Source organism: Mauremys reevesii, linkage group 5 (assembly GCF_016161935.1).
Source record: "Mauremys reevesii isolate NIE-2019 linkage group 5, ASM1616193v1, whole genome shotgun sequence".
Lineage (NCBI taxonomy): Eukaryota > Metazoa > Chordata > Testudines > Geoemydidae > Mauremys > Mauremys reevesii.
Window position 1 is genome coordinate 118,957,857 of NC_052627.1, and position 26,015 is coordinate 118,983,871.

At 39.6% G+C, this 26,015-nt stretch overlaps 1 protein-coding gene across 4 annotated transcripts in view; it reads right to left on the minus strand.

Moving 5' to 3' along the window:
- GRK4 (G protein-coupled receptor kinase 4) overlaps positions 1-26,015 on the minus strand; it is a 79,145-nt gene that overhangs the window by 23,941 nt on the left and 29,189 nt on the right. For all 4 annotated transcript variants that reach the window (XM_039539906.1, XM_039539905.1, XM_039539903.1 and 1 more), the window contains exons 4-9: positions 19,644-19,721; positions 16,211-16,311; positions 12,234-12,326; positions 11,020-11,083; positions 10,489-10,629; positions 1,036-1,226 (exon numbers count right to left, since the gene is read on the minus strand). In XM_039539906.1, coding sequence (XP_039395840.1) covers positions 1,036-1,226; positions 10,489-10,629; positions 11,020-11,083; positions 12,234-12,326; positions 16,211-16,311; positions 19,644-19,721 — 668 coding nt within the window. The remainder of the gene's footprint in view (positions 1-1,035; positions 1,227-10,488; positions 10,630-11,019; positions 11,084-12,233; positions 12,327-16,210; positions 16,312-19,643; positions 19,722-26,015) is intronic.

Here is a 26,015-nt window from a genome sequence, read left to right on the forward strand (position 1 = left end):
CCTGTTCATTATTGTTATGATTAACTACTAACCCAGTATGGAAGAAACATCAATAGTTATATACTATTAAAGAAAGGTTTCAGAGTAGCAGCTGTGTTAGTCTGTATCCGCAAAATTGAAGTACTTTCAGATTAAAAGATTAAGAGAAGAAGGATGATTTTGTATTGAAGCCACAAGTCTGAAAGACCTGGACTTTATCTCTGACTTTGCCATTGATTTCCTGTAATACCTTGGGCAAGTAATTTGACCTTTGCATGTCAATGTCTTCCCCTTTCCCAACATTTTATCTGTGAGGAAAAGAGCCCCAATTTTTTATAATTTTATGCACACACTCACAAGCCCAGGTTATACTAGGTGCTTTATAGAACAAATAAAGAGGCAAGATCCTTTACCCAAAGTGTTTACAATTGAGTTGATCCTCACTCATTTCAGCACATTTAATGTACAGTAGAGGTTAATGACAGACGCAGACCATAGCAATAAAGTCACATGGTTATTCAGTTATGCTATGTGCACATCTTGATGGTTCAGTTAATTTAATAACAAAATTCTTGCGGGAGACAGAGCCTGGGCTAGGGAGGCTGCCATAGATTATGAGACATATATTTCAGATGGGTGCCATAGCAAGGGGCCTTCCCTCATTGTACAGCATTCCCCACCAGTGAATTTGTACTTGCAGGGATCTCCTCTCTTCACATCTGAATATTGCTATGCCCCTGACACTCAACATTTTCCAGGGAGAATTCTTCTGTTATTTTATAGTCAACCATGGATTGATGCTTATTTTAAGTGTATACAGACTTTTTGGATAAGAATTTTAACAGAACAGGGACTAGGAAACAGCATTTCCAATATACAGTGAGAAGAAAAAAAAAAAGCCGCACAATTCAATGGAACGAATAGATCATTAGCACACAGAAATAGGTATACAAAATAACCTAACAGCTTTGAAGCAAGAAAAGTCAATTTAATCCTATATGCAAACATGCAGAGTTGACAAGTTTCAAGGTATGCATTACTGCAGTTAATACTTACCTGTAAACAATTCTCTCTCTGTGTAAGTCCTCTAAGCCGCAGCAGAGCTCTGCAGCATAGAAAACAGCCCTTTCTTCATCAAAGCCAGGATTTCCCATGTTGTAAATGTGAAACTTCAAATCGCCTCCATTCATAATGGTTAATACTAAACATAGGGCATCTTTAGTCTCATAGGTGTAGGATAAACTAACCTAAAGACAAAAAATACTTGTTGGTTCATTCATGACCCCCAGTTTCATCCCTTCTTTCTAATTCAACCAGTAGATAGTACTTTTATAATCAGCCAATTAAGCAATAGGTAACTCTGCTAAAGTTATGTTTTGGATAACCAGCCATTTTAATTTCCCAGAGAGTACGGGGAAAACCCACAAACAATCACCATTGTTAACTTTGGGGCAAAACAGTCCAAACTGATTATCAGCCAAGACCAAGACCACAGTATGATGAAAACTTGTACAGGAAAATGGCTTATGCCCCCTGGAACACCATCCAGATATTGGATCTCTTATTGGCTGTGCCCTTCCGTTTTCAGTCCATATGGATGAAGATAATAACTAGTACACAGAGTACCTTTCCATGAACACTCAGAAATGCGTAATCACTGTTTGTAAAAAGTGAGACTTAGAGAAGCACACAGAGAGGCTGTAAATTGCCAAGTCAGACAGTCAATGACACACCAAGACAAATAACCTAGAATGCCCAACTTCAAGTCCCTAACTCTAGCCACTAAAATAGTCATTTCCTTTCTTGATAACAGCACTCTCTAACAGTGAAATGAAGAGCTGCATGAAGCCAAGCACAGTATCTCCTCTCATTGGTTGGCTGGAGGCACAGTATTCAGAATGAGGCATCAGCAGGGCAGACAGAGAAGTGAAAAAGCCATAGGGGGAGGAGGAGACAAACAAAATAAAAATACGAAGTGGAAAAAAGCTGCATCAGAACAGCCACAGGAGTCTGTATAGCATCCTGCATACAAAATACATCTCAAAATGTTTGATTAAAATTCAATACAAACAGAAACACAGACCATACATTGTCCAAGAAGTGAAGTATGGACAGTATGGTAAATAAAAGTGAAACACTCAGTTATAAAGCCAATACCCAGACACTTAAGGTATGTCTACACTGCAATTAAAAACCTGCAGCACATGGGGGTTGCGCTGCAGGGCTGTTTCATTGCAGTGTAGACTTACGGGTTCAGGCTGGAGCCCAGGCTCTAGGACCATGAAAGGTGGGAAGAGTCCTAGAGCCTGGGCTCCAACCTGAACACAGAAGTCTACGCTACAATGAAACTGCCCTGCAGCTCGAGCCCTGCCAGCCTGAGTCACCTGGCACAGGCCAGTTGCAGGTGTCTAACTGCAGTGTAGACATACCCTAAGAGCCACAAACAAGAAGAAATTATGTGCTTTCAGAGATCTTTCAAGACATAAAAAGTTGATGAGATGAAGAAATATAGGGATGCTGTTCCAAACCACAGAGCTGAAGAAGGAAGCCTAGTACCTGTGGCAGGATTGTGTGAAAAGAGGTAGGACTAGAGAGACACCTTGTGGCTATTTATAGACTAGAATTCTTGCTGAGGCAGTATTCAAGTTAACTGGCAATTAAATGACTTAACACCACAAACGTCTATTCTAGGAAACGAAACATTGTGGCTTACCCTAGAATTCAGTGGGTCTTAATTAGAATTTACGAAGGTGTTAAGCAACTTGAGTTAACTGGCAGTTGATTAACTTGCAGTAAAATCTCTAGCCTAGACATATCCTGTATGTGAAGCAAAACTGGAAATATTTAAAAATGCAGAAGGCAGTTTTAAACTGGATCCTATTCAATGTACCCGGGCAATGGCAATTTTCCTATCAAAACTGTCTCATTCATATTCCTCATCCTATACAATGTGCTATACAATGGCCTGGTCTACACTGGGGGAAAAGGGGGGCGTAATCGATCTAAGTTACACAACTTCAGCTACGTAAATAATCTAGCTGAAGCCGATGTACTTAGATCGACTTACCGTGGTGTCTTCACCACGGTGAGTCGACTGCTGCCGCTCCCCCGTTGACTCTGCCTGCACCTCTCGCCGAGCTGGAGTACAGGAGTCAACGGCAGAGTGCTCGGGGATCGATTTATCGCGTCTAGACTAGATGCGATAAAATCGACCCCTGCTGGATCAATCACTGTCTGCCGATCCGGCGGCTAGTGTAGACATACCCAATGTGTTGATGTCTGTGCATGTTTGGGGAACTCAGCTATTCCTTATTTCCTTAAGGTGCAGCAAGACAGAAGATTGTTTTGCACATAAAGCAAATAAACTTTGAGATATCTTCCTACACAAAATCTTGGGCAATAAGGTGACTGGCTAACAGAGGTACAGATGGTTAGGCTGATGCATCTATGCAACAGAAAAACTAGGTTAGAACCAAGTTGCAGCCTGATAATCCCATTCCAGCCCTGACTGTATGTAGGGTTGACACGTGATACACCCACAGTATTAGAAATAGTGTGTCAAATAGGGGCAAAAGTCAAATGCAGTCAGTCGTGTTATAACCTTTTATCTGCAATGTAGACAGGTCTTTAAGGTGCTCTGCTATTCCCACTAGACAAATGCAACTCCCAAGTGAAATGAAGTCTGAACTACCCTCTAGGTAGGGAGATTCAATATTACATATTTTATTTCTCAGAGACAGACAGAATGATGGCCACCCTTATCAATTTTTCAGCAGATTCTATATTGACAAATTATGTGATGCATGAGTTAGTCCTTAACGCTAACTGGCCTTCATTTTTTAATTTGACCATTTTTGCTTTGAAAACTAGCTATATGCTCATTACCATGAACAGATGGGATTAGCATTGGTCACAGAACCGGAAGAGAGTCAATATTATTAATAGATTAAAGCCAGAGGGAACATTATGATTATCTAGTCTGCTCTCTGGCATAAAAAAAACCATCATAGAATTTTTCTCTGTGATTCCTGTATCAAACCCAATAACATCTGTTTGAGAAAGAGCATATATTTTAGAAAGACATTTATTCCTATCAAAAGATGGAGAATCTATCACACCCCTAGGCAAATTGTTCAAACAGTAAATTATGCTCACTTAAAAATGTGCACCTTATTTCTAGTCTGAAGTTGTCTAGCTTCAGTTTCCAACCATTATATTATACCTGGTCTACTAAATTAAAGAGCAATTGTCCAGTGTCCAATTAGCTGATAAACCAGAGGGGATTTAAGAGAAGGTCTCCTGTAAAGAAGCTTGGGGCTCCTAAAGTCTGATACAGTGGGGAAACAACCCCCTCCTTTCCCGAGCCTCCCTTAACTTTCATATGAGGGGCAGGCAACAGGGTCCCAGCAATGGCCTGGGACCAGATTGGGAAAGGGGAGTCCCAAATACATGGAAATAGAGGAAAGAATGAAGACCTGAACTGTATTCATAGATTCATAGCTTCTAGGACTGGAAGGGACCTCGAGAGGTCATCGAGTCCAGTCCCCTGCCCTCATGGCAGGACCAATACTGTCTAGACCATCCCTGATAGACATTTATCTAATCTAATTTTAAATATCTCCAGAGATGGAGATTCCACAACCTCTCTAGGCAATTTATTCCAGTGTTTAACCACCCTGACAGTTAGGAACTTTTTCCTAACGTCCAACCTAAACCTCCCTTGCTGCAGTTTAAGCCCATTGCTTCTTGTTCTATCCTTAGAGGCTAAGATGAACAAGTTTTCTCCCTCCTCCTTATGACACCCTTTTAGATGCCTGAAAACTGCTATCATGTCCCCTCTCAGTCTTCTCTTTTCTAAACTAAACAAACCCAATTCTTTCAGCCTTTCTTCATAGGTCATGTTCTCTACACCTTTAATCATTATTGTTGCTCTTCTCTGGACCGTCTCCAATTTCTCCACATCTTTCTTGAAATGTGGTGCCCAGAACTGGACACAATACTCCAGTTGAGGCCTAACCAGCGCAGAGTAGAGCGGGAGAGTGACTTCTTGTGTCTTGCTCACAACACACCTGTTAATGCATCCCAGAATCATGTTTGCTTTTTTTTGCAACAGCAACGCACTGTTGACTCATATTTAGCTTGTGGTCCACTATAACCCCTAGATTCCTTTCTGCTGTACTCCTTCCTAGACAGTCTCTTTCCATTCTGTATGTGTGAAAAGTGATTGTTCCTTCCTAAGTGGAGCACTTTGCATTTGTCTTTATTAAACTTCATCCTGTTTACCTCAGACCATTTCTCCAATTTGTCCAGATCATTTTGAATTATGAATCTATCCTCCAAAGCAGAATGATTTGTTGCTGGGTAATCCCAGATAAGTTAATATCACCAGCTGCCACCTAATTAAGCTACATCCATTGCATACTCATCCTGAGCATCCAGGATAAAGAGGAAGTTGTCTTCCTAAAGAAAGTTCAAAATAGTACAAATGCAAAACAAGATTTAAATCAATGAATTAAAATAAGGTTTCTTGCTTTCTAATTAAAATCATGATTAAAATTGATGATTTAAAATCAAAGTGATTTAAATCAATCTACCCTGCCTGTAATGGTCTCAGTCATGCCACATAACATGGTAATATTGCCTCCCTATTTCAACTTGATATATCCCTACCTAGAGATCCAAGGATCACATCTGCTCTTTTAGCAACCACATCACACAAGGAGAGTTAGAGTAAGATTACTTTTATTCTTTTGAAGTGATGTTACACAATTGGAATCTCCATCATTGGAGATTTTTAAGAGCAGGTTAGACAAACACCTCTCAGGGATGGTCATGACTTTGGAAAGTCATGGAAGATGGGAGAAATTCCAGAAGACTGGAAAAGGGCAAATCTAATGCCAATCTATAAAAAGGGAACATAAGGACAACCCGGGGAATTACAGACCAGTCACCTTAATTTCTGTATCCGGGAAGATAATGGAACAAATAGTTAAGCAATCAATTTGCAAACATCTAGAAGATAATAAGGTGATAAGTAACAGTCAGCATGGATTTGTCGAGAACAAATCATGTCAAACCAACCTGATAGCTTTCTTTGACAGGGTAACAAGCCTTGTGGATGTGGGGGAAAGCGGTAGATGTGGTATATCTTGACTTTAGTAAAGCTTTTGATAATGTCCCACATGACCGTCTCATAAACAAACTAGGGAAATGCAACCTCGATGGAGCTACTATAAGGTGGGTGCATTACTCTCTATGAATGGTTTTCCAACCAGTTGTTATCAGTGGTTCACAGTCATGCTGGAAGGGCATAATGAGTGGGGTCCTGCAGGGATCAGTTCTGGGTCTGTTTCTATTCAATATCTTCATCAACAATTTAGATAATGGCATAGAGAATACTTATAAAGTTTGCAGACAATACCAAGCTTGGAGGAGTTGCAAGTGCTTTGGAGAAGAGGATTATAATTCAAAATGATCTTAAGTAAATAGGAGAAAATTCAATAAGGACAAATGCAAAGTACTCCATTTAGGAAAGAACAATCAGTTGCACACATACAAAATGGGAAATGACTGTGTAGGAAGGAGTGCTGCAGAAAGGGATCTGGGAGTCATAGTGGACCACAAGCTGGGTCAACAGTGTAACAAAACAGTGTAACAAAACAGTGCAACAACACTGTTGCAAAAAAAGCGAACATCATTCTGGGATGTATTAGCAGGAGTGTTGTAAGTAAGACACAAGAAGTAATTCTTCCACTCTACTCCACACTGATTAGGCCTCAACTGGAGTATTGTGTCCCATTCTGGGCAACACATTTCAGGAAAGATGTGTACAAATTGGAGAAGAGAAACAAAAATGATTAAAGGTCTAGAGAACATGACCTATGAAGAAAGGCTGAAAGAATTGGGTTTGTTTAGTCTGGAAAAGAGAAGACTGAGAGGGGACATAACAGTTTTCAAGTACATTAAAAGTTGTTACAAGGAGGGAGAAAAATTGTTCTTAACCGATAAGGATAGGACAAGAAGCAATGAGCTTAAATTGTAGTAAGGGAGGTTCAGGTTGGACATTAGGAAAAACTTCTTTACTGACAGGGTGGCTGAGCACTGGAATAAATTGCCTAGGGAAGTTGTGGAATCTCCATCACTGGAGATTTTAAGAGCAGGTTAGACAAACACCTGTCAGGGATGGTCTAGATAATACTTAGTCCTGCCATGAGTGCAGAGGTCTGGACTAGATGACCTCTTGAGGTCTCTTCCAGTCCTATGATTATACGAATTAAAGTCACATTAGCATTTTAAAACTTTTATACAGGGAAGAGTGTTACTGTATAGGTAGATGTAGCAAGATCAAATAAAGTTTCAGTTTTAATATCCAATGCAGCCTTATAACTTATACTTCTGGGAAAATGACTGTGGATTGTGAGCTTTGTCACAGGTGGAAAAATATTATCCTTTATAAAAGAATCTATTTATGCACGGCTTAAGATGCTAATGAGATTTCTCTGGACAGCATGGTTTCCCTTCTTTAAGATACCAGAATTCTATGTTTGTTTAGAATAATGTATAAAAGCAAAAACTTAGAAGCTCAAGCGCTTTAGAACTCTCTCTGAAACGTAAAACAAAATACATCTGTTAATGGATTTTAACTAGACATTTACCTATAGCTAATCTTTAAACAATAGCAGTTCACTGATAAAGATAGATGATCCTAGCTGGAAAAACAGTTTTCTTAACATATGTATTCCTTGAGTATTTTAGACCATCACATCTGTTGTTTAGTGATCAGGGCTGTGAGTTGGTCATAATTTATTGGGAAATGTCATGATGAAAGAGTTGAGACATGGAAATGATGTTGAGTTAAAAATCATCAGCACTTATACTTTTTATTTTATACCCAACATAGCTTTTCAATCCACCTCCCTTTCAACTTTATTGCATAGGCAGTAGCAATTTCGATGTCAGAAAGTTCTCATAGAGCAACTACTTTTCATGATTCTCCTAGCATGTATATGGCATTATTGTGATGAATGTGACTGAAATATCTACAGATATAAGAAACAAATATCACAGAATCAGAGGATCATAGACGTTAAGGTCAGACGGGACCATTATGATCATCTAGTCTGACCTCCTGCACAATGCAAGCCACAGAATCTCACTCACCCACTCCTGTATCAAACCTGTGTCTGAGCCATTGGAGTCCTCAAATCATGGTTTAAAGACTTCAAGGTGCAGAGAATCTTCCAGAAAGTGACCCGTGCCCCATGCTGCAGAGGAAGGCAAAAAACCCCAGGGCTTCTGCCAGTCTGCTCTGGAGCAAAATTCCTTCCCGACCCCAGATATGGCGATCAGCTAAACCCTGAGCATGTGGGCAAGACTCACCAGTCAGACACCCAGAAAAGAATTCTCTGTATTAACTCAGATCCCACCCCATCTAACATCCCATGCTTACCCTGCTCCTGCCCTGAAGGGCTTAAAACAGCCCTGGGAGAAGATTGTGGCTGGGAGCTACTAAGCTGGGCTGATTAGGGAAAGTAGGCTCAGCTGTGGCCATGCCCCAATCAGGCCCAGCTGGCCCCTAAAAGAGGCTGTGAGCCAGACACCCAGTCTCTCTCTAGCTGTAGAGTGAGATGGGCCTGGCTGCAGGGAGCTAGAGACAGGGTACCTGAGTGAAGCAGGGCTCAGGAAAGGCTGAGGTGCTGGGGAGCTCCAGCCTGGAAAGCCCCAGGCTGTGGCCTAGCACAAGGCCAACAAGTACTGGGGGTTGCAGAGGGCAGCCCAGGGGTAGGCCAAGGCAGCAGGTCCAAACCCAACCTTGCCAGTGATGAGTAGGCTGATATACTGCAGTCTGCCCCAGGGCGTGGGGCTAGACAATGACTGGCAGTAGCCATATACTGAGGCAAAGTGGGGATAGAGGGTGGAGGTTCCCCGAGGAGGGGAGACCCTGAGAGAAAGGGGGTTACTGCCAGGGGGCAGCACCCCAGGTAAAAGGGCACCGGGTCCAGGGAGGGACACGGGGGCCAGAGGACAGGCGGATCACCAGCCTGCAGAGGGTGCTTCGGGGCTGAATCAAGCTAATTCCCAGGAGTCACCAGCAGGAGGCGCCGCAGGGGTGAGTCCGCTCCTCTACATAGTCAAAGATGAATTAATTGCCAAAATTAGGCTACCCCATTATACCATCCCCTCCATAAACTTATCAAGCTTAGGGCTTGGCTACACTTACAAATTTGCAGCGCTGCAGCAGGGTGTGAAAACACACCCTCTCCAGCGCTGCAAATTGCGGCGCTGCAAAGCGCCAGTGTGGTCAAAGCCCCAGCGCTGGGAGCACGGCTCCCAGCGCTGTCCGTTATTCCCCACAGGGAGGTGGAGTACGGACAGCGCTGGGAGAGCTCTCTCCCAGCGCTGGCGCTTTGACTACACTTAGCGCTTCAAAGCGCTGCCGCGGCAGCGCTTTGAAGTGCTAAGTGTAGCCACAGCCTTAGTCTTGAAACCAGGTATGTCTTTTGCCCCCACTACTCCCCTTGGAAGGCTGTTGCAGAACTTCACTCCTCTGTTGGTTAGAAACCTTTGTCTAATTTCAAGTCTAAACTTCCTGATAGCCAGTTTATATCCATTTGTTCCTGTGTCCAGCTTGGTACTGAGCTTAAATAATTCCTCTCCCTCCCTGGTATTTATTCCTCTGATATATTTATAGAGAGCAATCATATCTACATTTAAAAACATCAGAAAAATAGGTGATCTTATAGACCTTCGGGGAATTATTGTTCTCACTAGTCTACTATATTGTACCACCACTGTGTTGTCATTGACCTCCTGGTTCCCATGAAGTCCATGGTTGAACTCTGCAGCTCTCCATTATTACCTCTCAATATTCATCCACTTACCATACGATTCACCCAAGAAGTTAAAAGTTGGGTATTTTTGTTGGGGAAAAAACTGATATAATGGAAACCATGATTCCAATGTAAGTCAAAATAAAGGTCCAACCTCCCAAGGAGCTGATATGCATTGAAGTTAGCCCTACTGTAAATACACTTTAATTTAAATGAATATTTCCTCTCATGAAAGTAGGAGGTAGAAGAAGCAAGTATAGATTTGGGGAGAGATGTGGGACAATAAGACTAAGAAGAACATTACTAAATTGAGTGGCCATATTAGCAACCATTGGCTGCAGCAAAACTAGGATCACATTCATCATTCAGATCAGTCTAGCCCCCTTTTAAACAAGGAGAAATTTACCAGAATGATATACATTAACATAAGACAAAGCACCTTGATCATAGACTAGACAAAACTGATAGGCCAGAGATAACACACACATCCCATGCAGACCTAAAATGTACAGGGTAACATTGCAAAGATAAAGGTGTAACTGAACTATTAAGCACAGTTGAGCCGATTTTAATAATGAAATTATTATGCTGCCCAGCTGCCACTGGAAGAGACAGGAATAAAGAAAGGCCCATGGGAGACAAACTTGTATATTGCACAAGGCCAGAAATATATACTTACTACAAATCTACTGTTCACTTTTTCTAAAATTCTTTTTTCATTTAATGCCATCGATTCTCCTTTTCTCTTCTTTATTCTCTTTTTTTCTAGCTTTTTACAAGCATACATTTTTCCTGTTGCCCGCACTTGGCAAGCGCATACCTAATTGAAAGAGGAAAGATATGTCAGATGTACCAGGTTTTACACTGGAACAAAAACAGTTCTCTCTTTTCTAACCCCCTTGGGAGCCCTGAAGACAAGTAAAATACAGGAGAACCAATTAAAACTGTTTAATGGGTGGACACACTGGGTTGTTTGGTTTTGGGGTTTTTTTTTGTAACAGTGGAAAAGAATTGTTACACAAACCAACTGTCTTGTTAGATGCAAGTGTTTAAAAGTAAAAATGCTGCCTTTTCAATTTAGATCAATTGTAATTCACCAATTTACCAATCAAATCTGTTATTTATTCAAGGAACGAAGAGTGTAAGTTACCTTTTCCCCATGTTCCCTTTAAGGAGTTGCAAACACAAGTAGAGATCTCACAGTACTCACCTCCCCAAATCCTCCTTTGCCTAGTACTCGGTAATGTCTAAATGTGTTCTTGGTTACTGGTTGCCTAATAGACAGAATGGAATAATTACTGGTCTAATTTCCAATTATATTTTTTATTTTTCTTTCAGAGCCCTGTTTGTTTCTGTTTCTTTCCTCTTGTCCTATATAACTTCCATGACCACCAGACTACACAATGCCTTTCCTTCACCTGAGTGGATGAAAGGATTAGTATACAAACTGAATACCAAAGGAAAGGTGCTTTTGTTCATGTCCACTGGCTCCCCCTTGTGGGCAGCAAGCAGTCGCTACAAGCAGAATGAACAAAAAATTAGGGTCTATGCCACCGCCATGCATGTTGGTTGTTCTTCTCATGCATGGTTTGTGAAGAGACAATGTTTCAAGCTGGGATTTTCAAGTGTTCACCACTGACTCAATTCTTTTCCCACTGAAGCCAGTACAAGTTTTACCACCTTGCTTGTTCTATGTTTCAGAAGTATTTGGTCTAGAGGTCTGAATATAAGTTTCCTAGTTTTCCTCTTGCACCTACCTCTAGCTTGCTTAAACAAAAGATTTTTCCACTAATAGAAGCCTACAGTGAAAATCATGGTTAGGAAACTAGGAGCCTAAAGGAGCAGGCTTGATTGTCAAGAGTACTGAACATCCAGCAACTGCCACCGACCTCCATGGAGCTTCTAGGTGACAGCTCTTCTGAAAAAATCAGGCCACTTATTTAATGGCTTAAAATATGGATTTAGGACCCTTAACATAGGCCCCTATTTTAAAAATCTTGGTCTCTATGGTTGGGCAAGTCACTTAACCTGTGCCTCAGTTAACCCACCTATAAAACCAGTTAATTACCTTACCATACAGTGGGCTTAATGATTAATATAATTGTATTATAATAGCACTCAAGGCCCCAATCAAGTTCAGAACCCCATTGGGAGCTATGCACTATACAAACACACAGAAAGATTTTTAAGTTTAGAGTAGTTAAATGTAAAATGCTTTGAGGTCATTAAACAGATGCTTTCATTATTAATACACATCTACCACAGCTCCACTTGTTTGACATCTCATCAGCCCATTTCATCTTGTCTTTTAGACTGTACGTTCTTTGAGGCAGGGAATGTCATTTACTATATTTGTACAATGGGGCCCCATGTTGGATGGCTTATGTACTACTGCAGTAAGTGTTAAATATAAAAATACCTTACCTTTCCAACCATTTCCACTGTAAAAAACGAGAGAAATAGATGCTTTTTTGATAAGTCTCAAAAGGTGCTCCACTTAAATAATCCTGGACAACCCTGCAAAAACAATCCACGTTTATGCTGGTAGACTGGCGCTATCAGGGATGAGAAGCTAACCACTTCATTAGACACCAATTTAGATGTATCAATTAATCTGTCAGGAGATGGAGTGAACATATTACTGCACTACACAATGAGTTTATCATACTGCACTACACAATGAGTTTACTGTGCCTGCCTCAGAAAGAGTGAGCAGCTAGTACAATTCCGTTGAGAACTGCGCCTGTAGGGTCACTAGTGAGTGCAGAAGTAACATATCGTGCTTATTTTAGCGGGTTGGAAGTTTTAAAATAATTCTTGAGGAATTAGAGCTCAAAATGACTAACCCACCAACAGAGCTAATTTTAAGGTGGCATGGGAGGTGAGACATCCCCCGCATAAGCATGGCCTGTTTGGGGATTGCATGTAGAGGTCTGCACTCCCTTCCCCTGTCGATCATAAGGAGATCCAATTTTGGGACAAGAGGTGAGGGTTTCAGGTGTGGAGACAAAAACAGAAGCACTTCTCAGCAGCTTTCCAAGGACAGCCTGATCAGAGGATGTGGCTCACCTTGAGAGCTGGTATCACTGTCCTATCATGAGTATAGATGCAGCCATTTAAAAAGATATCTGTACATCAACAGCATGGTACTATTGAAAGAGGGATAAGATGGCAATTTAACTAGATCAAAAATCCTTGAAGTGCTCCTACTTCGCTTTTATTTTTTACTCACAAGCATTCCTTTCCCAGAAAGTCTCCATCACCTATACCTTTCCCAGAGATAGCATCAACATAAAGTTACTTTGGCTGCAGTTTCTAACCTCTGCCCATAATTGCTTTTAGAAGCATTACTGAACAGTGCAATCTCCAGCTTCCCAACTACTCCTAAAATCTTGGTATCTGTGTAGTCAGGGGAATGAGTTATCAGACCCAGCTCAGCAGGATACTATGCATCAGCTGCTATTTTACAACTGGAATAATTGACTGTTACAGTTTCACTTACACAAAAACATCTCAACCAACTGGGACATAGTCTATCAGGGTACATTACAACTGCCAAAAAACTTCATAGTAAAGTTAGACCGCTGAAGACTCACAAGACAACTGACAAACACATTTTAAATCAGAGTTATAAGCAGCACAGTTAACAAGACCTTTGAATTCCCAGATGCAGATCAATGACACAAACAGAATAAAAATATTTTGTGCCTTGAGATGAAAAAACTCTTTAAAGCACAGACTCTGGTTTGACATAGTTAACCTGTTCAAAACAAGTACACTTAAAGGACTAATTGTTAATAGTTTATACATGGATTTAAGGCAAAATTCTCCTTTTAAGATCAGTTTGGCACATTACAGAGAGACAGTGTCTTTAAAATGTGATTGAGTACTCGATGATTTTTCCTGAATTCTTTTTAAGAATAATCCAGCTAGACAGTGGGTGTGTTGAGAATGTTACTTATTAATACTAGACAATCATTTCAGATGGGTTTTATCAAAACTGTTAAAGTGGTTTTGGAATACAAGTTCCATTGCTAAGGTGACAGGGTTGTGATGCACAATTTTGCATCCACATCTTTCATTTACAGAATGCATGTAATTGTGCCCACTGAAATAAATGCCTTGTTTGGCGGGGAAAAAATAAAAGCCTCTCTGTGTCTATGCAGAGCAGACAGGGCCTCATTTTTAAAAGACCAATACAAAGTAATTGCCTAGCATACAAATTATCTGCCTCAGAAGAATATAGAGGTGAGCGGACCCTTTCCCGGGATTTGAACTTCAATCATTAAAACCACCCTTCCAAACCTGATGGTTAGGCCTGTACACCACTTCCCTCAAACTAAGCAACAAAATGCAAGACAAGATAAAAAATGGGAAGACCTCATCCTGCTGAACACAGACATTCACTGGAAGTCCAAAAAAAAGGAGGTAATCTGTTTAACTTTTTAGTAGTGTGTATTCTGTGCATCTTTTATCTCTTATTCTCAAATTATGCATAGTATTTAGTTTTCAATTGATGAGGCGGTGACCCAAGCTGTGACTCAAATGTTGCAGGCTTTTCGGCAGACATGATCAAGCATGCCTAGAAGAACCAGTAATATTAGAAGTGTAAGCGCTCTAGAAGACTGAACATTTGTAAATATGTACCATCCTTTTGAGAAGAGTCCTTTGCCTGGTGTAGTTATCTGAAATTTATGATTTTACACTTTCCTTTTTATAAAAAGGAAAAATACTTTCTCTCCTTTACTGAAGTAAAAAAATAGGCTCCTACAAACGAGAGGGGGGAAAAACAATGAAACTATACATAAAGTAAAATTGGAATAAAGAGAAATATTTCTCTAATTTATTTCAGCTAGAAAAATCTTAGTTCTTACCATTAATAATGGGTACAAAAAAAATTCAGGAAGTAGTGTGATTTTTTTCTTAATCTGATGTTTTTTAAATGCAGTAAATCAGAATATTTCCCTATCAACTTCATTGGTTCACAAGAACAAAAGAATTAAGAGAAATGGAAAGGCAGGTTAACAAAACCATGCAGGCAGACTCTGCTGCCCATGAACAGCCCTAAAGACTTCAGTTGGACATTGTTCAACCAGAATGCTCTGCCTCCATAGATCACTTTGAAGAACAGGAGCCTTTATCCCTTCCCACCTTTTCCACAAATATATGGGATTCATACAGCTAAAATCCAGAAAGTTAGTTATTCATCCCCTGAAGTTCAAAGAAATTTGTCCTAAACCACATTTAAATGCTTAGGATTTTTTTATTTTAAATGATGAGTACTCCATGCCCTCCGAACTCCCCTTCCACCAGCAACTCAGATCCCCAGTCATGATGCACAGTGAGGAGGCCTTCAATCCTCATCAAGTGTGTCTGCAAAAGGAACATTTGCCTAGGTGAAGGTCTTCTAGCTTCCACCAGCCAATTTATTCTGATATGCTACTTTGTTTCAGTAGAGGTATAAGTTGCCACCATCTCTCAGAGGCAGTCACTAGTGGGTTCTTAAGAAGCAGTAGTTTTTACTGTCCTTGAAGTGACAATCTCAGCTTCCAGAATCATACCTTGTCCTATTTGTCTGCTATCTTGAGATCAGAGCGCTTCAAGGACAACATAATGCCTCTTGAGCTAGCAATGTAATTAGTGTTGCCATCTGTCCTGAAAATTGTATGACTGTCCTGCTGTGTAAGCATTAGGCCTGCAATCCTTTTATAAACAGGCTGCTCCAATAAACGATTTCCTAGCACAGTCTAAAAACAAGACAAGGAAACTATCCTCAACACATCTCTGTACATCTAAAATCCTGACCTGTAAGAGGAAGACGAAAAATATACAGTTCTCTCATACTCAGTTTTTTGAACTTGTGAAAATACTTGCCTGATAACGTGTAGTGCGCTATCTACTAAGTCAGTATGGAGGCTCCAAAAAATCATTTAAAATAACAGAGGGGATTTAACTGTTTTTAAATGCAAATTTCATCAATTTTAAAAGTGGAATCATTACTAAATCCTCTATAAATACTAAAAGGGGGCTGCAAACAATAACAGTTGCAGAACTTCCTGAAACCAAAAAAACCTAGTTTTAGCTTGATAAACATGTTTTTGGTCTGTATGTATTCTGCTCTTGTATTGTATTAGTGTCCCAGATTCTTCTGTCTTTGGACACATTTTCCCAACTCCTACTAAAGTCAAAGGCACAATAATAATGTCACTTCTGTTACAGCACAGAAGTAACTCTAAGAACAACGTGAGTGCTGAATACACTACACAGGAAAACAAAGAGCACTAGATTCTTAGTTGTGTCCTCACCAGAATTTCATCTGATAGTGTCCCTTTAAACTTTCCCTGTAACCTCCCTGGAAATACAAATTTTCAGTATACTTTTAGCCAACATTCATCACGTACCTAGTGCAGTCATTAAAAAGATCTTTGCAAGGGTTCTGTTCCAGTCTTGTTTTACATTCATTCACTGTATCTTGAGGTATTTCCGGTAAGTGGGCTGCAGACTTTACATGATACAAACCAAAAACAATAATAAAAACAATTAGTAATCTAACAAATATAAAGAATCATAAAAATGTAGGGCTGTAAGAGACCCTCAAGAGGTCAACTAGTCCATCCACCTGCACCCAGGCAGGATCAAGTATATACAGTATATGAGAGGTCTTTGTCCAACCTGTTCTTAAAACCCTTCAGTGATGGGGATTCCACAATCTCCCTTGGTAACCTAGTCCAGTAGGTAATTAGCCTTTATAATGAGAGTTTTTCCTGATATCTAACCTAATATCTCCTTTGCTTCAGATTAAGCCCATTACTTCTTGGCCTATCTCCAGTGGACATGGAGAACAATGGATCACCATCCTCTTTATAACAGGCCTTACAATACTTGAAGGCTTATCAGGTTCCCCCCCCGCCCAATCAGTCTTCTTTCCTTAAGACTAAAGCATGCCCAGTTTTTTTAAACCTTTCCTCATAGGCCTGTTTTTAATAATATCATTTTTGTTGCTCTGGCCTATCTCCAATTTGTCCACATCTTTCCTAAAGTTTGGGACCCAAAACTGGACACAGTACTCCAGTGAAGGTCTCACTAGTGCTGAGGACAGCCAGGACAGTTACCGCCCATGTCTTACATATGACACTCCTATGATATTGTTTGTTTGTTTTCTTTTTCTCCCCCCTCCCTCTTCCCCCCAGCTGCATCACATTGTTGGCTCATGTTTTATTTGTAATACACTATACTCCCCAGATCTTTTTCAGTAGTACTACAGTAAAAGCTGTTTAATCTGGCATGTTGAGGAAATGGTGCCAGTAAGTGAAAAATGCCAGTTAACAAAAAGAGGGAGAGTGTTTGGGTGTGGGAGGGGGTGCAGAGCTGGAGCACCCCCATTCTTTGCAGTTCATCCTAATTGAGTGACTTCAGTTGGCTCCCTTTGGAATCCAGTCACATCGGTTTAGAGAGCTTTCTGGTTGGTGAAGTGTCAGATAAAACAGCTTTTACTGTACTACCTAGCCAATTATTCCCCATTTTCTATCTGTGCATTTGATTTTTGTTTCCTAAGGCTATGTCTCTATTTACAACAGTGTATAGAGTACATACACTGCATGCCCTTGAGCACAGGTACAAATAGCAGTGTAGAAAGTGAGGCACTGCTTAGACGATTTGAGTACAAACATGATGCCAGAGCAGTATGGTCTTTCAACCAATTTTGAGCCCACCTTATAGTTATTTCATCCAGACCTCATTTCCCCAGTTTGCTTATGAGTATGTCATGTTGGACTGTGTCAAAGTGTGATATAAAAATCAATATATATGTCAGGTTTGTTTGGCATGATTTGTTCTTGACAAATTCATGTTGGCTATTACTTATCCTCTATGTATTAAAAATTAAACAATCATTTTGTAGGTAATTTGTTCAATTCCTGGAAAGATAGTGGAAGTTAAGTTGACTGGCCCATAATTCCCCAAGTTCTCTTGTTCCCCTTTTTAAAAATATGTGCTTTGTTTGCCTTTCTCCAGTCCTCCGGACCTCACCCATCCTCCACATGTTCTCAAAGATAATTGCTAACAGTTACAAGACCGCTGCAATTGGTTTCCCAAGTACCCTAGAGTGAACTTCATCATGCCCTGCCAACTTGACTACATCTAAATATTCTTTAACTTTATCTTTCCCTAATCTGGCTGGTTTTCTTCCCCTTTGATGTTAATATTGTGTTATGCATCTGGTCACAATTAACCTTTTAGAGAAGACTGAAGCAAAATAGGCATTAAAACACCTCAGTCTTCCTGACAAGCAGAGGACCTACACTTTCCTTCATCTTTCTACCACTCCTAATGTATTTAAAGAACCTCTTATTGGCTTTTTATATCCCTTGCCAGGAGCAACTCATTTTGTGCCTTAGTTTTTCTGAATTTTGTCTCTTCACGCTTATGCTATTTTTTCTATATTACTTATCAGTTTGCCCATATTTCTACTTTTGTAGGATCATTTTTTACTTTCAGGTCATTAAAGAGCTCCTGATGCAGCCATATTGGCTTCTAACTATTCTTCCTATCTTTTCTTTGCATCGGGATAGATTGCAGTTCTTCCTTTAATATTCTCTCTTTGAGAAACTGCCAGCTTTCCTGATCTACTTTATCCCTTAGATTTTCTTCCCATGGGACCTTACCTATCAGTGCTCTGAGTTTGTTAAAGTATGTTTTCTGAAGTCCATTGTGCTTATTCTGCTGTTCTCACTCCTTCCTCTCCTTAGAGTTCATTAAATCTATCATTTCATGATCATTGTCAACCAAATTGCCTTTCACCTTCAGATTCACAACAAATTCTGCTCTCTTCATCAGAGGAAGTTTTCTAACTGGTTTAAAAAACAAATAACTTCAGCTAAACACATTTTAAAACCAGTTCGGGATATGATGGTTAGGTGGCTTAAGAGTCCTGACCAGTTTTCACTGGTTTTTAAAGACCATGCCAGCTGTTAAATAAGCTTCCAGAGAAGATGAGACTAATCCAGAGCCTGAGCATTTTTAGGACACCCACAAAATCCATATCTTCCTCAAGATAAAGCTTCCTCAACATAACCAGAACAATTGGAGGGGAGAAGGAGAAAAAAGAGGATGGAAGTTATATCCCTGGCAGAACTTCTGACAGACAGAATAGGGAGAAGAACAAAGACTCCTTGAATTCTACCAGGGACATCTCTAGGCAGACCTAATTTACCAGGGCAGTAATCAGATATTAATAAACTCAGTAAGAGCTGTGGGTGCTCAGCATCTTCTGAAAAATCAACTCCTGTTTTTCTCAAGCTGGGGAGCCTGAAACACTTTTGAAAATTTAAACCTAATTTCTCAAGTCCACACATGTCAGCTGCAAAGCCAGATCTGGAACTCAAGAGTTCCTTGCATTCCGATGATTCTCATGTCTCTAAACCACACAACTTTAAAGTAATATGCTAAAACAGCAATTTAGCTACTTTTTGACAGTTAGATGTCAATAGGTTTTAACCCATCTCACAACATTCTGCTTGCCCAGCACTAGTAATTTAAAAAAAAAATTACCATAGATAAAAGTTAAATGTCATAGTGCTAATGAAAAAATAATGGTAGAGAGCAGTCAAGCTTTGTGCTTGAGTTAATGAAGTTTCACAATAATCTTGAAAGGAAGGGCTCGTCCACATTCCAGAATGACTTGCAAAATTTTATTAGAGTTTCTCATTTTGAGAGCAATTTACTTAGTATTTTGAAAACTAAAACACCATCTGAAATTGTTGCTGTTTTGAGCTCTAATTTGGTCAGCTCTTACAATGCAGTTTGACAAAGTATTTTGCAACAGGATATACTTACCCCGTTAGCGAAGTATGTGTCTAAAACTTTCAGACCACAATCTTTACGCTTTTCATCTGAAGACACTTCATACTTGGCCTAGGGAAAAGGAATGAAAATTAAATTAGATCCGTTGTTATCTCATATTGCAATAGTAACTGTGATGCAATGTGATTTCTATCACAAATATTGGGAGGCATCTCACCTATGGATTATAAACTGTTCTCATCTATGGCGTTCAAGAATTTAGGGATTTTTTAGGATGCATACCGAAACAGATAATTATCCACACCATCTTAAAAAAAAAAGTTAAGTATGCCAAAACTGTACCTCTCCTAAGACATATTGAAACTGGAGATTTGATTTGTAAAATCCCAGAAACAGGGCCGGCTCCAGGCACCAGCTTATAAAGCAGGTGCTTGGGGCAGCCACTCCGGAGTGGGGCGGCACTTTCAGCTATTCGGCGGAGGGTCCCTCACTCCTGCTCGGAGCGAAGGACCTCCCGCTGAATTGCCGCAGATCGCGATCGCGGCTTTTTTTTTTTTTTTTTTGGCTGCTTGGGGCAGCAAAACCCCTGGAGCCGGCCCTGCCCAGAAGCTATGCCTTAGAAGTATGCATAATTACACTGAAATTATATTTCACATAATAGGAAGCATTAACACAGCAGGATGATGTGCCTAATCTTAGGCTGGTTAGTCTGACATCACTTCTAGGCAAAATAATGGAAAAGCTGATATGAGATTCAATTAAGAAAGACTTAAAGGATGGGACTATAATCAACACCAGTCAACACTGTTTTATGGATAATAGGTTTTCAACCTGATTTCACTTTTTGAGATTACAAATTTGGTTGATAAAAGGTAACTGCATACAGATAATAGACTATGTATGGCATTTGACTTAGTACTACACAAAAACATTCTGACTGAAAATTAGCACTATACAATATCAACCAAGCACATGTTAAATGGAATAAAAACTGGCTAAGTGATGGATCTAAAAAGGTAGTCATCAACCTAATTGAATGGAGGTGTTTCTAGTGAGATTCTGCAAGATTGGTCCTAGGCCCAACATTTTTTATCAGCAACCAAGAAGCAAACATAAGAATCACTGCCAATAAAATGTGTGGTTGACACAAAGATTGGTGGAGTGGTATTAGCTAGGACAAGGCAATCATACAGAGTAATCAGGATTGCATGGTAAACTAGGTCCATTCAAACAAAGTGTATTGTAAAACAGACAAATGCAAGATCACACACATAGGAACAAAAAAAATGTAGGACAAAACTACAGAATGGTTCATTCTATTCTGGAAAACAATAACTCTGATTACACTGGTCTACAATTTTTGAGAAGTCGTCTGCTTCAGAGATAAAATGTGCTATTATGTATTTTGATGTGCTGAATTCAAATATGACAATTAAAACAACTGATTGGCTACTGTTTCTAAGATATTTAAGTTTTTACATTTGATGTCTATGTATATTGTGTAGATAGTAGAGTTTTAATCATAAATTGTAAACCTAGGTCTTTTCATGTGTTTATGGTTGCTTTACATGATAATATTTCACCTGTCCTGTTTATGTAACACTTTAAAAATCAGCAAAAGGGTTAACTAAAATTTATTATGAAACAAAAGGCAAAAAACTATTATGTACATAGTTTAGTCCTATTCAGTGTCTACTCGATGCTTCTTGGCTTGTCTCTTGTATTCATTAAATGGAGCATCTCTTGTCACTGTCCAGCAATAGTCTGCAAGCATTGATGGGCTCCATTTGCCCTGATAGTGTTTCTCCATTGTTGCAATGTCCTGGTGAAATCGCTCGCCGTGCTCGTCGCTCACTGCTCTGCAGTTCGGTGGAAAAAAAATCTAGATGAGAGTGCAAAAAATGTATCTTTAGTGACATGTTGCAACCAAGGCTTTTGTATGCCTTGAGGAGGTTTTCCACCAACAACCTGTAGTTGTCTGCATTCTTGTTGCCGAGAAAATTTATTGCCATTAACTGGAAGGCTTTCCATGCCATCTTTTCCTTGCCACGCAGTGCATGGTCAAATGCATCATCTCGAAAAAATTCACAAATCTGAGGACCAACAAAGACACCTTCCTTTATCTTAGCTTCACTTAACCTTGGAAATTTTCCACGGAAGTACTTGAAAGCTGCTTGTGTTTTGTCAATGGCCTTGACAAAGTTCTTCATCAGACCCAGCTTGATGTGTAAGGGTGGTAACAAAATCTTCCTTGATTCAACAAGTGGCGGATGCTGAACACTTTTCCTTCCAGGCTCCAATGACTGTCGGAGTGGCCAATCTTTCTTGATGTAGTGGGAATCTCTTGCACGACTATCCCATTCACAGAGAAAACAGCAGTACTTTGTGTATCCAGTCTGCAGACCAAGCAAGAGAGCAACAATCTTCAAATCGCCACAAAGCTGCTACTGATGTTGGTCATAGTTTATGCACCTCAAAAGTTGTTTCATGTTGTCATAGGTTTCCTTCATATGGACTGCATGACCAACTGCGCTTTTGTGATGCAAAAGTCACTTTACCACAAACATAGCAGAAGTTATCTGCACTGTTCACACAAGTACGAGGCATCTCTGCTCACTTTGGCTAAACAGAAATGTGTCCCTTTGCAAAATCAAACACTGACAAATAAAAGAGCACAACACTGTATGATTTCCAGAGCTGATATAGGGCAATTTGTTCAGCAGAGTGATGTAAGCTTCGTTATGATTGCATCATCCATGACTTCAAGGAATAACACGATGCAATTCATATCATGTATGATGCAATACCAGCTTCAGATTGCATCATTCATTGTTTTGCCTAAAAAGCAAGTACTGTCCAAACCCAGTCATAGATTTATTCATAGATCCAGTCAAAGATGTATTAGTAATTTCTGGTTTAAACTGAGATCCCTTCCCTTTATAACTCACTTATCCTCCGCCATTCCCAAGTCAAGGGTCGTATATACTGACCCAATAGCATATCTTGAAAACTAGAGCCAATCAACAATTTTAAGCATCATTTTCATTCTCAGTGACCCAGAATTAGTAAAGTTTGACTACATTTATTTCAGAAGCATTTTGGCTGTAGAGCAGTGTTACGGGTCACAATGGACAAGCAACTGAACATGAGCTCCCAGAGCGATGCTGTGGCAAAAAGAGCTAAGGCAATCCTTGGATGTATAAACAGGAGAATAATGAGTAGGTATAGAGAGGTGACTTTACCTCTGTATACAGCACTGAGGACACAGATACTGGAATAATGCATGCAGGTCTGGTGTCCCCATTTTTAAAAGGATGGGGAAAAATTAGAGAGAGTGCAGAAAAGAGCCACAAAATTGATTCAGGGGCTAGAGAAAATGTCTTACACATTGAGAAATTTAAGCTCCCAATCTGTTCAGTTTATCAAAAAGAAGAGGAGAAGTGACTTCATTACAATACCTTCCTGGGGAGAAATTATCAGGTAATAAAGGAGTCTTTAATCTAGCAGAGAAAAGCCTAACAAAAACCAGTAGCTGAAAGTTGATGCCAGATACTAGGCACAATTTTATAAAAAATGAGTATGATTTCTCATTGGAACCAACTACCAAGGAAACTTGTAGATTCCCCTTCTTTTGATGTCTGCAAATCTAGACTGGATATCTTTCTGGAAGGTATGCTTTAGTCAAACAAGTTACTGGAGTAACTTGGAGAAATGTAATGGCATGTGATACACAGAAGGTCAGACTAGAGGAGCTAATGGTCCTTTTTGACATTTAAACCCCTCCTCCTCCAAATTATGAATACAGAGCTTCATCAGTTCAAAGATAACTGTACAGTACAAACGTAACTGTTATCACTCCCCTGTGAGACAAGAAGGTATTATCCCTACCGAATACACACACAGACTGCTCAAGATAAAAGTAAAAGGGACACAACAGGAATCTTGTTAAACTGACTCATGATAGAGAAACAAGGTGAGTGAGGTAGTATCTTTTATTGGACCAACTTCTTGTCTCTCTCACCAACAAAAGTTGGTCCAGTAAAAGAGACTACCTGACCCACCTCGTCTCTTTAATATCTTGGGACTGATATGGCTACAACAATAGAGAATTCAGATTTCTGATACAGCACCCACTAAATAGTAGACCTTGAATTTAAAAACAAATTAATATCTAAATAAATGTCTTTGAAATAATTTTCTCCTCTCCTGTTGACATTTATGAGGGTCTATTCAGCAAAAAAGAAACAGTGAATGAGTGAGGGAAACATCAAGACTACATATAAAATGCCGTTAAAAGCACAAGGTAAAACATGGAAAGAAAAAATTGCTAACAATATAGTTACTGAAAGCTTAGATGTTAATAACTACAGCAGGTACATTTTCAAACAAGTGTTATTTCATGTTCAATGGTATCTCTAAGGGTCACATTTTCAAAGGGAGTTTGAATTGTGTGTACTTAACTTGAAATATCTAGGGGGTTCATTTTCAGAAGTACTAATACCTATAACATCAAATGAAGTCAATGTGTACAGGCACTACACTTCTCTGGAATGAATAAATATCAGGCTCTTCAGTGTCTCAAGTTGAGCACCCAAATATAAAGACAACCAAAATTAGAAGCTATTTTTGAAATTTTGGTTCTAAATGACTTATCTAAAGTCACAGTCAGCGGCACAGCTAGGACTGGAAATCCAGACTTCCTAGAATCCAGTCCCATGATCAACCTAGTAAATTATCCTCAAGACATAGTTTTTCTGCTTGAACATTTTGATCTTGATCACTTCAAAAAAATTCAACCATTAAACAATTAAGTCAGTACTTTTGCTATCATGAAATTAAAGTAATACCTATAGTGGAAATACAAATTCTGCAGCAATGATTGATCAACTGCAGCAGCCCATTGGGTGTCTTAACATTTTTATACTATGTCAAAGAAGTTAGTCATCTAATATAAACTTTTAGCCTTATGGTTTTATTTCCACTAATCAGGGGACAAGCATTTCATCTAATTTAGAGGAAGTTAAAGAACACTTGCTTCAATGTAATCTAATTTCAAATATTCTATGTAACAAAAAAATTGAGAAGGAAGTTTGAGTCACTACCTCAAAGTGCAATTTCTTCACACTTTAGTAACCCCCACTCCAGATATTGGAATGGATTTATGGTAAGATGAGGACTGTTTTTGAGGTCACTAAAACCTATTCAATCATTTTCTCAACTCTTCCTTTTCTAAAGCCATTCAACTGCCATAGGTGCTGGAACTACGGATGCGGGGGGGTGCTGTAGCGCCCCCTGGCTTGAAGTGGTTTCCATTATATGCAGGGTTTACAGTTTGGTTCAATGGCTCTCAACATCTCCACTATAAAAACTGTCCCAGCACCCTTGCAACTGCCTGAAGATTTTTCAGACTATTATCCATCTTAAAACTAACAATACATAACTATGTAGCATGGCTTAACTCTACCTTGAACTTGCCATTTCAGACTCTCAACATCTTTATGTTGTAGAAATCAAGTTGTCCCTAGGATAACAACAGAAAATACACTAAATTGAGAGATGCACTAGGCTCGTAGAATTGTTTTTTTTACGGATCCTCCTTCCCTGACTCTATACTGTATTTCTGTGTCTCAAATATAGTTCCTGCCTGAATATGTGGAAAAATTTAAATCCTATGCTGAACTGCATATGCTGAAAAACTTTGAAACAGCTTGTGTTCTCAGGACTCTGTGTAATTATGATAGGCCAAAGGAGAAAGTTTATAGAAAATTAGGTCATTATTTGACTACAAGAAAACTGGCTTGTTCACTTCACACCATTACTTTTGTCTGTTTTAAGAACTTGAGTTAGCTGGCTGAAGCTCAATCCAGAAAAGAAAGAGGGGATCCTGGTTGGTTGAGGACCTATCTGGAAGAGATGGCAGATATTATAACTGACCCCTTTAACTAAGAGGGTATGCCTGCCCTTAGACTGTAAGATTGACAACTTGGGGTTATATTAGATCCTGGGATGCTTCTGGTTTTATCTGGCAACAGCAATTCTCAAGGAAGCTTCCTCTCCAAAACTTTTCAATTGGGGGGAAAAAAATGCAAACTCTCTCCTCAGATCTGAGGCTCACAACAGCAATTTATGCCTTTGTGAGATCCAGGCTAATTTAATAGGAACAATATATACAAAGCTATACAAATATACTTTGAGGCCACTCAGAAGATACAGCTAGTGCTGAAAATGGCTGGTGCTTAATTAGCAGCATGGGTCTCCCATGAAGGATGACATGCGTGGCAAAGACAACATTGCCTTAGTGTTAGTTTCTAGGAATTGGTTTTGTTCCTGTTATCTTAGGTATATCTATACTACAAAGTTAGGTCAAAATAAACTGCCTTGAATCGATGTGTCTACACTTAAAAT